The sequence below is a fragment of the Oryzias latipes genome, chromosome 13 (assembly GCF_002234675.1).
Source record: "Oryzias latipes chromosome 13, ASM223467v1".
Taxonomy (NCBI): domain Eukaryota; kingdom Metazoa; phylum Chordata; class Actinopteri; order Beloniformes; family Adrianichthyidae; genus Oryzias; species Oryzias latipes.
The window spans coordinates 7,024,087-7,035,282 of record NC_019871.2 but is presented as its reverse complement, the minus strand read 5'-3'; the positions used below and the strand labels follow the sequence as shown (position 1 = coordinate 7,035,282).

The following is an 11,196-nucleotide window of genomic DNA, read 5'->3' as shown; positions in this document are numbered from 1 at the left end:
TAAGTTAAGCTGTCACACAAAAAATCAGAATATTAAATGAACTAAATTTAAAGAAAAAACATCTTGCTTTAATTTCTAGAAAAACCTGAATTTAAAACCAGCATTTTGAATTAAAGAATCCAAGTTTATTTTTGTTTCTTGTTTAACTAAGACATACAATTTGAATTTAAATATGAAGTCAAACGCCAAAAACCGAGGTCTTTAAATTTAACTGTTTTATCAGTTGACAGAGAGCCAAAACATTCAGATGTCATTACACTCCCAGACCTTGTTGGCTTTTAAAAGTAAATAGAGTTTGACTCCAAATAGCATCCAGAGGTTTCCTAAATTCATCGCATGATGCTTTTTGCGCAACTGCGGCGATCAACCCACCGGGTCAGGATTACATAAACCCCAGCATCTGCTCTGGCAGCTCCGCGCCGCACTGCTCCATTCCATCCGTCACCTGAAACCATGCAGAACACGGACGCCAAGCTCAAGAAGAACAGCCTGTCCTTGATGCTGAAACGCTACAGCTCGGCGGTCAGCGACATGGAGAGCACAATCCTCCTGCCGAGCCTGCTGCGGGACGTGCCGTCTGACTGGATGGACAACTGCGAAGCAGCCCAAGCCAACGATCTGTACGGGAACTTCATGATGCTGAGGACCATTCGGAACACGGCGGAGAGCAGTCTGGTCCTCCTGGAGGAGCAGGACGTGAGGAGAAAGGAGCCCAGCTGGAGCCCGGAGCCCGATCAGGACACCGATTCAGAGGCGCTCTTCGAGTTCCACCTGAGAGGATTGTGTTCCGTCATGAACGACCTGACGAAGAAGACTCAGAGTCTGACGGCGAAATACCTGAGCATGATTGGTGTTGCTCAGTAACGGCCCACTTTGATAAGCCGACATCAACTGAAACGACGACATGTAAACATTTCAACCGCTTTCATTCCATGCCCTCACTCTTAACCTTTGGAATTATGGAACTAGTGTTTGGTCCTAAATATTCATTTCCTAATCCATTCAACCTTTTCAAAATAAAAGTCTTTGCCATGTAGAACAGCAGTGGTCCGTGCTTCTTTCCCATTTTGTTAATCCTAATGAAAGTTTAAAATGCTTCAGAGTTCTATCAATTAAAAAGATTTCCTCTGATCACAAAAAAGTGGTTCAAAGTTTTTTCTTTTTATTTAGAAATTTCAGCTGAATGTCAAGGTCACTTCAAGAGCCTCGTTCAGGAAATCCTCCAACAACTATTTAGATACTTTTTATTTACATATATTTCACAGAATGTGATGAATACAGCTTTCACAAAATAAGAACTGCTCAAAACACGTCTGCAAATAGTCCACTCGTCCGTTTTTACCCCATCTGAGCGACCACTTAGCGCACTGGATGGAAAGGCTCGACGATCTCTGCAAACGTCTTCTTTTCTAGAGGAAGAACAAACAGAAAAGATTTAAACATTTCACTAGGGTTGATTACCTAGGGATTGAAGTCGGAGAATTAAAAAAAAAAAAAATTACTTCATAAACTGAACATAAAATAAAACATTGCATGTTTGAGTAAAAAAAAGTTATTTTAAGTTAAAAATAAAATTATAAATTAAATGGAGTACAAACTTGTGAATTTACACAAACAAACAAAAATACTGAACTCGACTAACCTTTTGCTTGAAACTTTTCTGGGTGAAGTTTGACGTACTCGTTCATGTCTCGGTCCAGCTTCGCATACGTGTAATTTTCATGTTTTGTAAGATGGTAGCCGAGGAACCAGCCAATCGTTGTCAAAAGAAATTGCCGATGGACACCTGAAGGAAAAGGGGAAACGTATAAAGCAATCAAATTAATTCAATAAAAAAGGGGATTTTGTTAAAAAGTATCGTTTTTCTGTACAAGGGGGGAAAAAAGGTAAAAATCTATGAATTTTGTTTACAAGCCCAGCTGTCCTACGATCCTCAATGCTGGTTGGCCAAATGTCTTAAACCTTTAAAGACCTGTTTATTACTTTTAAATTGGAACACATTTGTAAGGTCAATACGTTTGTGGGATGAGCAGCACAGCATTTGAGTTGCAGCTATAAAAAACTGCAACTGCCAATTAGCAGAGAGCTTATTTTCACTCTCGTTTAGCACTTGCTGGATTAAGTAACTAAAGTTTAAAAAAATATTTATGGGTACATTATTAATTCATTCATTAAACAGAAAAACAGGAGCCTCAAGAGCCTGTGGAAGCATCCACAGCAGAGGTGGAGGCAACAGCTACCTGCCACCACCACCTCTTTCTTATACATTCCATTCTTCAAGTAGGATTTATCTCCAGTCTGCTTGACGTGGTCACTCTGGAATAACTAAGAGCAAACCGAAGCGGATCCCACAACTGCTCAGTCAGTGAGGTTCAGGAGAAGATCACTGGAAGAAGCACTCTTAAATTCAGGAGGTAATCTTAGATGGTAGAGTTTGGACCCAGACTGATTTAAATGAATCGTTGCATCCTTATAGAAACATGAACAAAAGATGTACACAAAAATCGGTCGGAAACCAGATAAAAACGACACACTAGTCTGTCCAACAGTATTCTAGGTTTTCTCTACAATAAGTATTGTTCCAGCAAGAAAATAACCCTAATAAAACGTATTTACTTTCGCGTAAGTATAGTAAAATAAATACCGAGGCTGCGCACCAAATGCCTGTTTGTTGAGCTAAATGCTAACCTGCTTTCAGGGGCGGCCTGTGATTGATAGCATTGTGAAGCACCGCGGTGACCCAACCGATACCCGCCAGCCACACCGAGTTCCTGTTCACGATCCCGGGAGGAGGGAGATACTTCTTGTCGTCTGCAGCAGACCCCATAATCACCAAAATGTCCTGCAAAATGCAGCTTTGTTTCGACCTCGGGTCGGTACGGCCGCAAAAACGTCCCTCTACTATCACCTCTTGAAGGAAGTCAAGGACGTGCACCGAATAAAATGCTCGGGGGAAACAAGAGAGAAGAAGAAGCGTTCCTAGCAACGTCAACACGAGAGGCTTTGTTTTATTGAAGTATCCAACGTCACTCAAAATCACAAACTATATAAACACTAAAAAGACAAAACTACACCAAAAGCCAAGCAGCAGACATCAGAACCCAAATGAAATGCAGTACATACATACATACATACACGCACGCACACACGCACGCACGCGCACAGACAATCTCTAACATCAAAGCTGTCACTGTCTCCGTTTCTGCAGCAACATTTGGATGATAGGGTCAGAATTTGGCATCAACAACATGGATCCATCCTGCCATCTATCAACGGTTCAGGATGGGGGTGGTGGTGTAATGGTGTGGGGGGCATCTTGGCACATTTTAGGCCCCTTAGTATCAATTGAGCGCATGGTTCCAACGCTACAGCCTACCTGAGTATTGCTGCTGACCACGTCCATCCCTTTAGGACCACAGTGTGCGCATCCACTGATGGCTACTTCCAGCAGGATAAGGCGCCAGGTCATGAAGCTGGAATCCTCTCAAACTGGTTTCTTGAACATGATGATGAGTTCACTGGACTCAAATGGCCTCCACAGTCACCAGATCTCAACCCAACAGATCACCTTTGGGACGTGGTGGAATGGGAGATTGGCGTCATGGATGTGCAGTCGACAAATCTGCAGCAACTGTGTGATGCTGTCATGTCAACATGGACCAAACTCTCTGAGGAATGTTTCCAGTACCTTGTTGAATGTGTATCACCAAGGATTAAGGCAGTTCTGAAGGCAAAAGGAGGTCCAGCACTAAAAAGGTCTAATAAAGTGGCAGGTATTTGTGCTGTAAAGATACCACTTTTTTTTAAACAAACTTTATTGAAATTATAGACAAGACAAGAGGTGAAAGAAAACAATACATTTACAGTCCAGAGGTTTACATTATCTTAAAAAAATAACAATACAAATAAAAAATGTGAAGATGAAATGTTCTTGTAGTTTTTTATATTTTGCATGTGCTCTGTTGTTTATGTAACTGCATTTGAAGTCCAGATGGAAGATGCCCCATTATTGAGTTTCATGTAAAATTAATGACATCATTGGTAGCACCCCCTCCTCCTCCTCTTCCTCCTCCTCCTCCTCCTCCTCCTCCTCCTCCTCCTCCTCCTCCTCCTCCTCCTCCTCCTCCTCCTCCTCCTCCTCTAGACAGTCAGAGCTAGTCGGCTGCTGAGGAGACAGTCAGGGGAATTATGCCCTGCCCAGCAGCGGCTTTGCCGATTTGAGGAGCCTTTCTATGCATACCAAGTAGTTTTAGGTCCGGGGCAGTCCCCGTGGTTTTGGGGTAAGTGCTAACTGTTTCCTGCCTCTCGGTTCGGTACCGGTATGACTTTGGGGTTTCCCCCCACCCCCTCGCTCCTCCTGCATCTGCAGACTCGGCCAAAATGGCTAGCAGGACCCGCTCGGTAGCTGCTGCTGCTAATGGCTACTGTTGCTAGCTTGGCTTTGAAGCCCTTAACGGAGGGGCTCGGTGTTGGGCGGTAATTCGGATTAAGATGGAGGCTTTGATGTTAGCCTAGCTTTGAGAAGACGCAGCAGTTGGAAGATTTTGGTTCTACATTGAACTACTGCCGGGATGTTAAAAATAAATATGAGGATTTTTCAGTGGATGCACTGCAGCAAGCAACAGTTTGTCTCCATTTCTTTCTGCCTGTGCTAGACCGGATGGATGTAACGATGCTGCAGGGTTTTAATCTTGTTTTATTCTAGTTTATCATGTGAAGGTCTCAGACAAGAAACAATCCTATTTATGTTTCCCCGCCCCAACTGGTCTTCTGCAACTTTCCAGGTTTTAATGAAATTCGCCAGAAATGTCAAACATCTCAATTTATTTATTGCATTTGCTTAGGTGAAAATAACGTTAATGTTCAGTTTTTGCTACGACTGGAACACTTCTGAGCCGTAATAAATAAAAAGCCAAATATTTTCCCATCATGCTCCTGGTCTAACTAAAGTTCCTTTGCTGCTTTTTGGGTCAGTCCTTAAAGCAGATTCATCCTTTTTTCCTTTCTTTATTATTATTTTTTTTAATGTTGCCATAAATGATTAGATTGCATTCTAGGCTGTGTCATCGTATCTATGGCAACCACTGTTGCCAAACAGTAGCGAGCTTATTGTGAATCCCCACCTCTTTCCACGCCTCTACCTATTGAACGCCTTTCCACTGACTATGATATGACACAAAAAGGATTTTTTTCAATGTTTATAAAAGACATAAACAGAAGGAATTACATTTCTAATTGACAATTTCTCTATTACTAAGCTATGACATATTAATAAGAAGGGCTTCAGGTTGCCCCACTCTGGTAAAAATTTTGTTTTGTACATGTTCTTGTGGCCTTTTTCTGATGATGGAGGACATGCATAATGTAAATTAAGCCCATAATTTTATTTCTGAGGATTTCTTTATTAACATATTTGTGAATCAGGAGTGTTGTTTCAAAGAGATCGTATTTGTGATGTAGAAAACACGCCGGGCAGGCCACAAGCTCCGTGCTCCGCTCCATTCTGCATCCATGCATCCACTTGTAGACGACTGCATTCATGTACGTCTACTTATTTCCTATTTGAGGTGGAATCTGGCTTAAAACTGGATAGTTCCAATATTGCACGCCACTTTTGTTTCACTGCAAATGTTAGATTGGGAACGTGTGGGATCGTCAGCTTGGAAACAGATGGATGATGGGGTGTGGGGGCGGGCTTACTCTACGCCAACAGTCCCATTTACAACTCAGAGGTGAACTTCTGACTAACTACTGCTGCTCTGCAGAAACTATGTCTTAGATTACCACAGTTTTTTTTTGTGCCTTAAAAAGGCATAACAATACCTAAAAAAACACTGGGAACGCTTTGAAAAAAAAAATCAAGATGATTGGAGCGAGACTTTCATGCAAAAGGGAATGAAATGTTAGAAAATGAGATTTTTGTGATATTATTGAATTTAATAATGATATTATTTTCTGCATATAGCTTTCTTATGTACAATACAAATGCACATGACAAGCAGTGATATCCTTTCCTTCATAACTAACTGGTTTGGGATTTGAATCCACAGCCGTGAGTCACAGCTTTCAGTCACCAAAGCACCTCATCAGGATGAGTTTGACCACAGAGAACTCAGGACTAAAAGCAAAGAAGGAGATAAACGGAAAAAATAGAAAAGGCTAAAATCAAAAATGAGAATAAGAAAAGCCTACAGCAACTGTAAAAAAAAAAGCTTTCATTTGGTAAGTTTTAGTTTTTTTTATTTAGGTTTTTAGTACTACTTCAAATTTACATTTATTTTACACTTTCAGTATTTCTTTCAAGTTTATGTTTGAGTTTAAAACTGTTTTCAAAATTTCCTATTTTTCTTTTTGAGTGTCGATTTTTCGAATTTACATTCTCATTTTTCACTTTAAAGACCCAGTTCCATCATCTTTTAATCTATTTTTAAAGCATTCCCAGTGGTCTTTTAATCATAATGATGCTGTTTTTATGTCTTTAGCCGAAATCCAAAAACCTGTGTTGTTTTCTAGGCCATAGTGGCGACAGTGGCTCAGGTGGTTGAGCGGGTCGTCCAATGACCGAAGGGTTGGCAGTTCGATCCCCGCTCCCACCAGCCAAAAATGTCGTTGTGTCCTTGGGCAAGACACTTCACCCTCCTTGCCTCCAGTGTGGCTCCACTGGTGTGTGAATGTGCATGAATTGTCCCGGTGATGGTCAGAGGGGCCGTAGGCGCGAAATGGCAGCCACGCCTCTGTCAGTCTGCCCCAGGGCAGCTGTGGCTACAACAGTAGCTACCATCACCAAGTATGAATGAGGAGTGAATGAATAATGGACACAATGTAAGCGCTTTGAGTGTCTTGAAAAGCGCAGATAAATCCAATCCATTATTATTATTATTATTATAGTTCCTGCAGAGCGGCAGGAGTTCATTAGAAATTCACCCTTGAGCAGTGGTCGCAACTGTTGGTGGTGCAGAGCGACCATGCCCTCTCTCGCCATCACTCATCTGTTTTACAGCTCAAAGCCCCTCACACCCCCAGCCTGTCATTACCGGTGCAACAAAAATGGCGACCGATATTGGAGCCATCCAGCCGTACAGTTTTTAACCCAGAGGCCACAGGTCAGACGAGGAAAACAAAGACGTACATGGATCTGTTTGTCTGCAAGTGGATGCAACAGAATGGAGCCTGTTGCCCGTCCAGCCCATTCTCTACGTCAGAAGGTTAAAAAATCAAAAGTTAAAGTCCCATCATCTGTCACACACCTGGGTGTGTGAAATTTATTCTCCGCATTTGACCCACGCCCTGGGGGAGCGGTGAGCTGCAGACACAGCCGCTCGGGAACCATTTGGTGGTTTAACCCCCCCCCAATCTAACCCTATAATGATGATTGTCAAGCAGGGAGGCTTTGGTATGACTTGGACAGGATTTGAACTCACGACCTTCCAGTCACAGGGCGGACACAAATACAAACTTTGTCAAACAGCATTTTTTTGGCTGCTTCTGATTCACAACAGTTGTGATCTTCATTTGCATTATCTATTTTATGTCCTCCATCATCAGAAAAATACCCCAAGAACATATTAAAAACACCAAAACCCCCATTTTCATTGGTGTGAGTTTTGAAGCTGACCCTGATTTGACCCCATACAACTGTATTTTGGCTGTTTAGAGTTTTTCTCATTCTTAACGGTAGAAAGTCTATCTGTTGTCATGTGTGCGTACATTTGAAAGTTTCAGTTTAATTAAAGTCCTAAAGCTTTGTTCTTCGTTCATTGTCTATTTGTACAGGTTATTATGAGCATGGAAGATTATGACTACCTGTTCAAAATAGTTCTCATAGGAAATGCCGGAGTTGGCAAAACCTGTCTTGTTCGGCGCTTTACTCAGGTATGTATTCATCTGAAAAAAAAATCTTCAAGCAGTTTATAATCAGAATGAAGAAATGATGCACGTGTTCATCATAGGGCCTTTTCCCACCTGGACAAGGGGCTACTATCGGAGTAGACTTCATGATCAAAACTGTGGAAATCAAAGGGGAGAAGGTCAAAGTATGTGTGTCTGTGTATTGCATAGATCCTTTAAGCTACATTCACACCGAATGCGTTTTGAATGGCAGGGGCGGCAAGTCGATGTACAAACGTGATCAGAGGTTTTGCGGCACAAATTGAGCATGGGGTGTGGAAAACGTTGATACTTTAGACTCTTACTCTAGACTCTGTCTTCCACAGCTCTATTCTGATATATAAAAGACCTGGTGTCATATAAATCCAACTGCAACACACTACTAGAATGGATTTCTCCTCTATGATCAATCTTCAAATGGTTGGCACTTCCGTGTTTTGGAATTGACGCTACCCCGTACATCTACCAATTCCGAGTCCCTGATGGTTCAAAGTTCAACTAGTTAAACTTTTGGCGTGTGTTCAGTGGACGCGCATTTTGTACGTAGAGCTCGCAAATGGACGCATGAACGTTAGAGTATGGAGCACATAAGCCTGAAACACATACTGTACACGAACACAGACTTTTCATTGGAAGTGGGCGTTTCCGAGCGCGGTGTGATGGTAGCTTTAGCGATGACAGCAGATGAGGGATTGCTCGCTTTGACCGTTGCTTCCATCATAAACCGTCTTCTCCAGTTGCAGATATGGGACACAGCCGGACAGGAGAGATTTCGCTCCATAACTCAGAGTTATTACCGTAGTGCCAATGCCCTCATTCTTACATATGACATTACCTGTGAGGACTCCTTCAGGTGCCTTCCAGAGTGGCTAAGGGAGATCGAGCAGTATGCCAACAACCAAGTGGTGACTATATTAGTCGGTAAGAAACAAACATTTTGGAGCTTTGAGAATGGCTTTTGCAAACCTTCTGAGTAGATAAATAAGAAATCTCACTGCTTTTGTTTAAAACTTTGACATTTCTTAGAAAACTGCCAACATACAAGTCTTTTCTTCATCCCACACATGCAGGAATACACCGTCACTCCCATCTGCTTCGTTTGTCACATTCCCACCTCTTTTTCTTTTTTTTGGCAAACTGCAGCCACGAATGATCTAAATCTTTGATTTCTGCAGGCAACAAAATAGATCTGGTGGAAAAGAGGGAGGTTCTGCGGCAGAGGGCTGAAGACTTCGCCGAGGCCCAGAGCATGCTGTATCTGGAGACGTCGGCCAAAGAGTCCGACAACGTGGAGAAGCTGTTCCTGGACCTGGCGTGCGAACTTATCCGGGAGGCCAAGCAGAACAAGCTGGATAACGGTGACACGGCTCCCATGCTCGGCGAGGGGAAAACCATCAGCTATTTGAACTGCTGCAACGTCAACTAAAAGTGGGGTACAGCTGATGTCGAGGGGGTCTCTCAGTCCTGAAGCCTCCGTCCCACTAAGACGGCATGAAGCCACCTCTAAGTTTGATCATTTTATTTCTTTTTTAGTCCCGTGAGTCTTTACAAGATACTCAAGTTTTAGCTGCCCCTCCAGGAGCAAATAGTTCAGGATGCTGCCATTACTGAGAACTCTTCTGGTCACTGTAGCAGTGAGTGGATGTCCAACACTTCCAGGACTTCCACATTGTGCTGATCTTGGTAAATTGCCAGGGTTTTCCTGTCAGGGCCATTTTCCATCAACATTCACCAGCAGTATTAATCTAAAAGTTCTGCCAGGAATTCTGTTACAGACCCCACACCGCCGAGGAGGAGTTCCAAAACCATCCAAGGTTATCTGTTAAAGGTAACAGCGTGTTTACATTCATAACATCTTTGAGATTACCGAGTTGGAATAGGATTTTTTTTTAATCTGTTGCACATTTATTTTCCAAGTTATCGTTGTTATTTTTTTTCTCTGAGAATCGCACTCACTAACTTTCATCCTCAAATGTCTAAGTTCTCTTTTTTTTTTTTTTTTTTTTTTTTTGCACCTCATTTCAAACTGTGAAATATTTGTTTTTTTTTTCCTTTAATTGCTGCTAGAAAATGTTTTTGTGTTAAATAACATAAACTAAAACACTTAAAAATGCTTAAAAGTATTCTGTGATGGTATTTTGTTAAACTTGCAGTGCTTGTGATTGTTTTATTTTGAAATTGCTAGAAGGCTGCAATCAGACGTAAACATGTAGTTTAATGAAATGAGTTTGTATTTTCAATACAGTCCGATCTTTTTTTTACATTTTTATCCACAGACGAGTATTTCTGCATTTTTTGCTGCTGCTTGGACATGATATTGGTTGATGAGGTTTGTCCATGTAGTTCTGTAGAACTTGTTGTATTTCATATACTTTTATTGTGAATCCCCCTGTTTAGCTATGATTTGTAGCATTAAAAAGATTTTTTTTGTTGTTGCCAAAAGTGCAATCTACTGTATTGCACAATGCCATTTGCTGCACACTTTATTTTCCCCTCGCCGTAATTTGAATACTGTAGTACATCTTGGCACTTTGCTTTGATCTTTTTGTACTGTCAGTAATCCCCTTTTTTTAAAATGGCAAGCTTTTGAGTTTTTTTTTTTTTTTTTTTGCCTTGTAACTTAGATATATAGAAACAACTCCTGGTTGATTATTTGCATTTTATTTTTGTCAAAGTGGAAAACAAAGGAACAAAAATGCTGTGGAGATTTTGTGCTTTTTCATGTGTATAAAATATCCTCATCAATACTTTGCATAACATTAAATAACTACACTAATTATTGTGTACTTGTCATGTGTTGTTGCCATGGTAACATCCGATTCTTGTCTATTACTGAGAGCAATGGTAATTTGTGCTTTAAGTATGTAAAATAAAAAAATGATTTGGCAACAGAAATTAAACCCAAACATCTTTTCTTTTACCGTATTTTCATTTTGGATTAACACTTTATATTTATTATACTTCATACGAAAGTCAATAAAATACCAATTAATGTATATTTAAGTAGCATCCTGACTGTAATTGAATATTTTGTATTTATTTTTGTAAATGCAACATGCACACAGTTCTATTTATTTACTTTCACTTCTATTTTTTGTAATAAATCGTATTTAACAGCAATTTCTTGCACTTTACTGTACTGTAGGTAACTTTCCCTTGGTAGGATGAGTAGTTTTATTCTATACATTTTACTTCAGGTAGATTTACAATTTACACCAATATTCTCACTCGAATGTAGCCCAAAATGTTCATATTTTCATGAATAGAAATATGATTTAAATAAATCAATAAAATACCTCCTGAATACGT

General features: G+C 40.8%; 3 protein-coding genes across 3 annotated transcripts; 2 read left to right on the top strand and 1 right to left on the bottom strand.

The window, feature by feature from the left end:
- The first annotated feature begins 389 nt into the window (after positions 1-389).
- Positions 390-1,041, top strand: thrsp (thyroid hormone responsive). The gene has a single exon (XM_004075284.2). It carries the CDS (start codon positions 454-456, stop codon positions 862-864), a length of 411 nt encoding a protein of 136 aa, XP_004075332.1. The 5' UTR covers positions 390-453; the 3' UTR covers positions 865-1,041.
- A 101-nt stretch (positions 1,042-1,142) lies between these two features.
- LOC101172426 (NADH dehydrogenase [ubiquinone] 1 subunit C2) lies at positions 1,143-2,938 on the bottom strand. The gene is made up of 3 exons (XM_004075283.4): positions 2,689-2,938; positions 1,643-1,786; positions 1,143-1,409 (listed from the first exon to the last, which is right to left on the bottom strand). The coding sequence occupies exons 1-3, from the start codon at positions 2,825-2,827 to the stop codon at positions 1,360-1,362; spliced, it is 333 nt and encodes a 110-aa protein (XP_004075331.1). The 5' UTR covers positions 2,828-2,938; the 3' UTR covers positions 1,143-1,359.
- Positions 2,939-4,126: 1,188 nt separating this feature from the next.
- On the top strand, positions 4,127-10,664 carry rab30 (RAB30, member RAS oncogene family). The gene is made up of 5 exons (XM_004075282.4): positions 4,127-4,280; positions 7,774-7,872; positions 7,950-8,033; positions 8,625-8,808; positions 9,063-10,664. Exons 2-5 carry the CDS (start codon positions 7,780-7,782, stop codon positions 9,311-9,313), a joined length of 612 nt encoding a protein of 203 aa, XP_004075330.1. The 5' UTR covers positions 4,127-4,280; positions 7,774-7,779; the 3' UTR covers positions 9,314-10,664.
- The last annotated feature ends 532 nt before the right edge of the window (positions 10,665-11,196 follow it).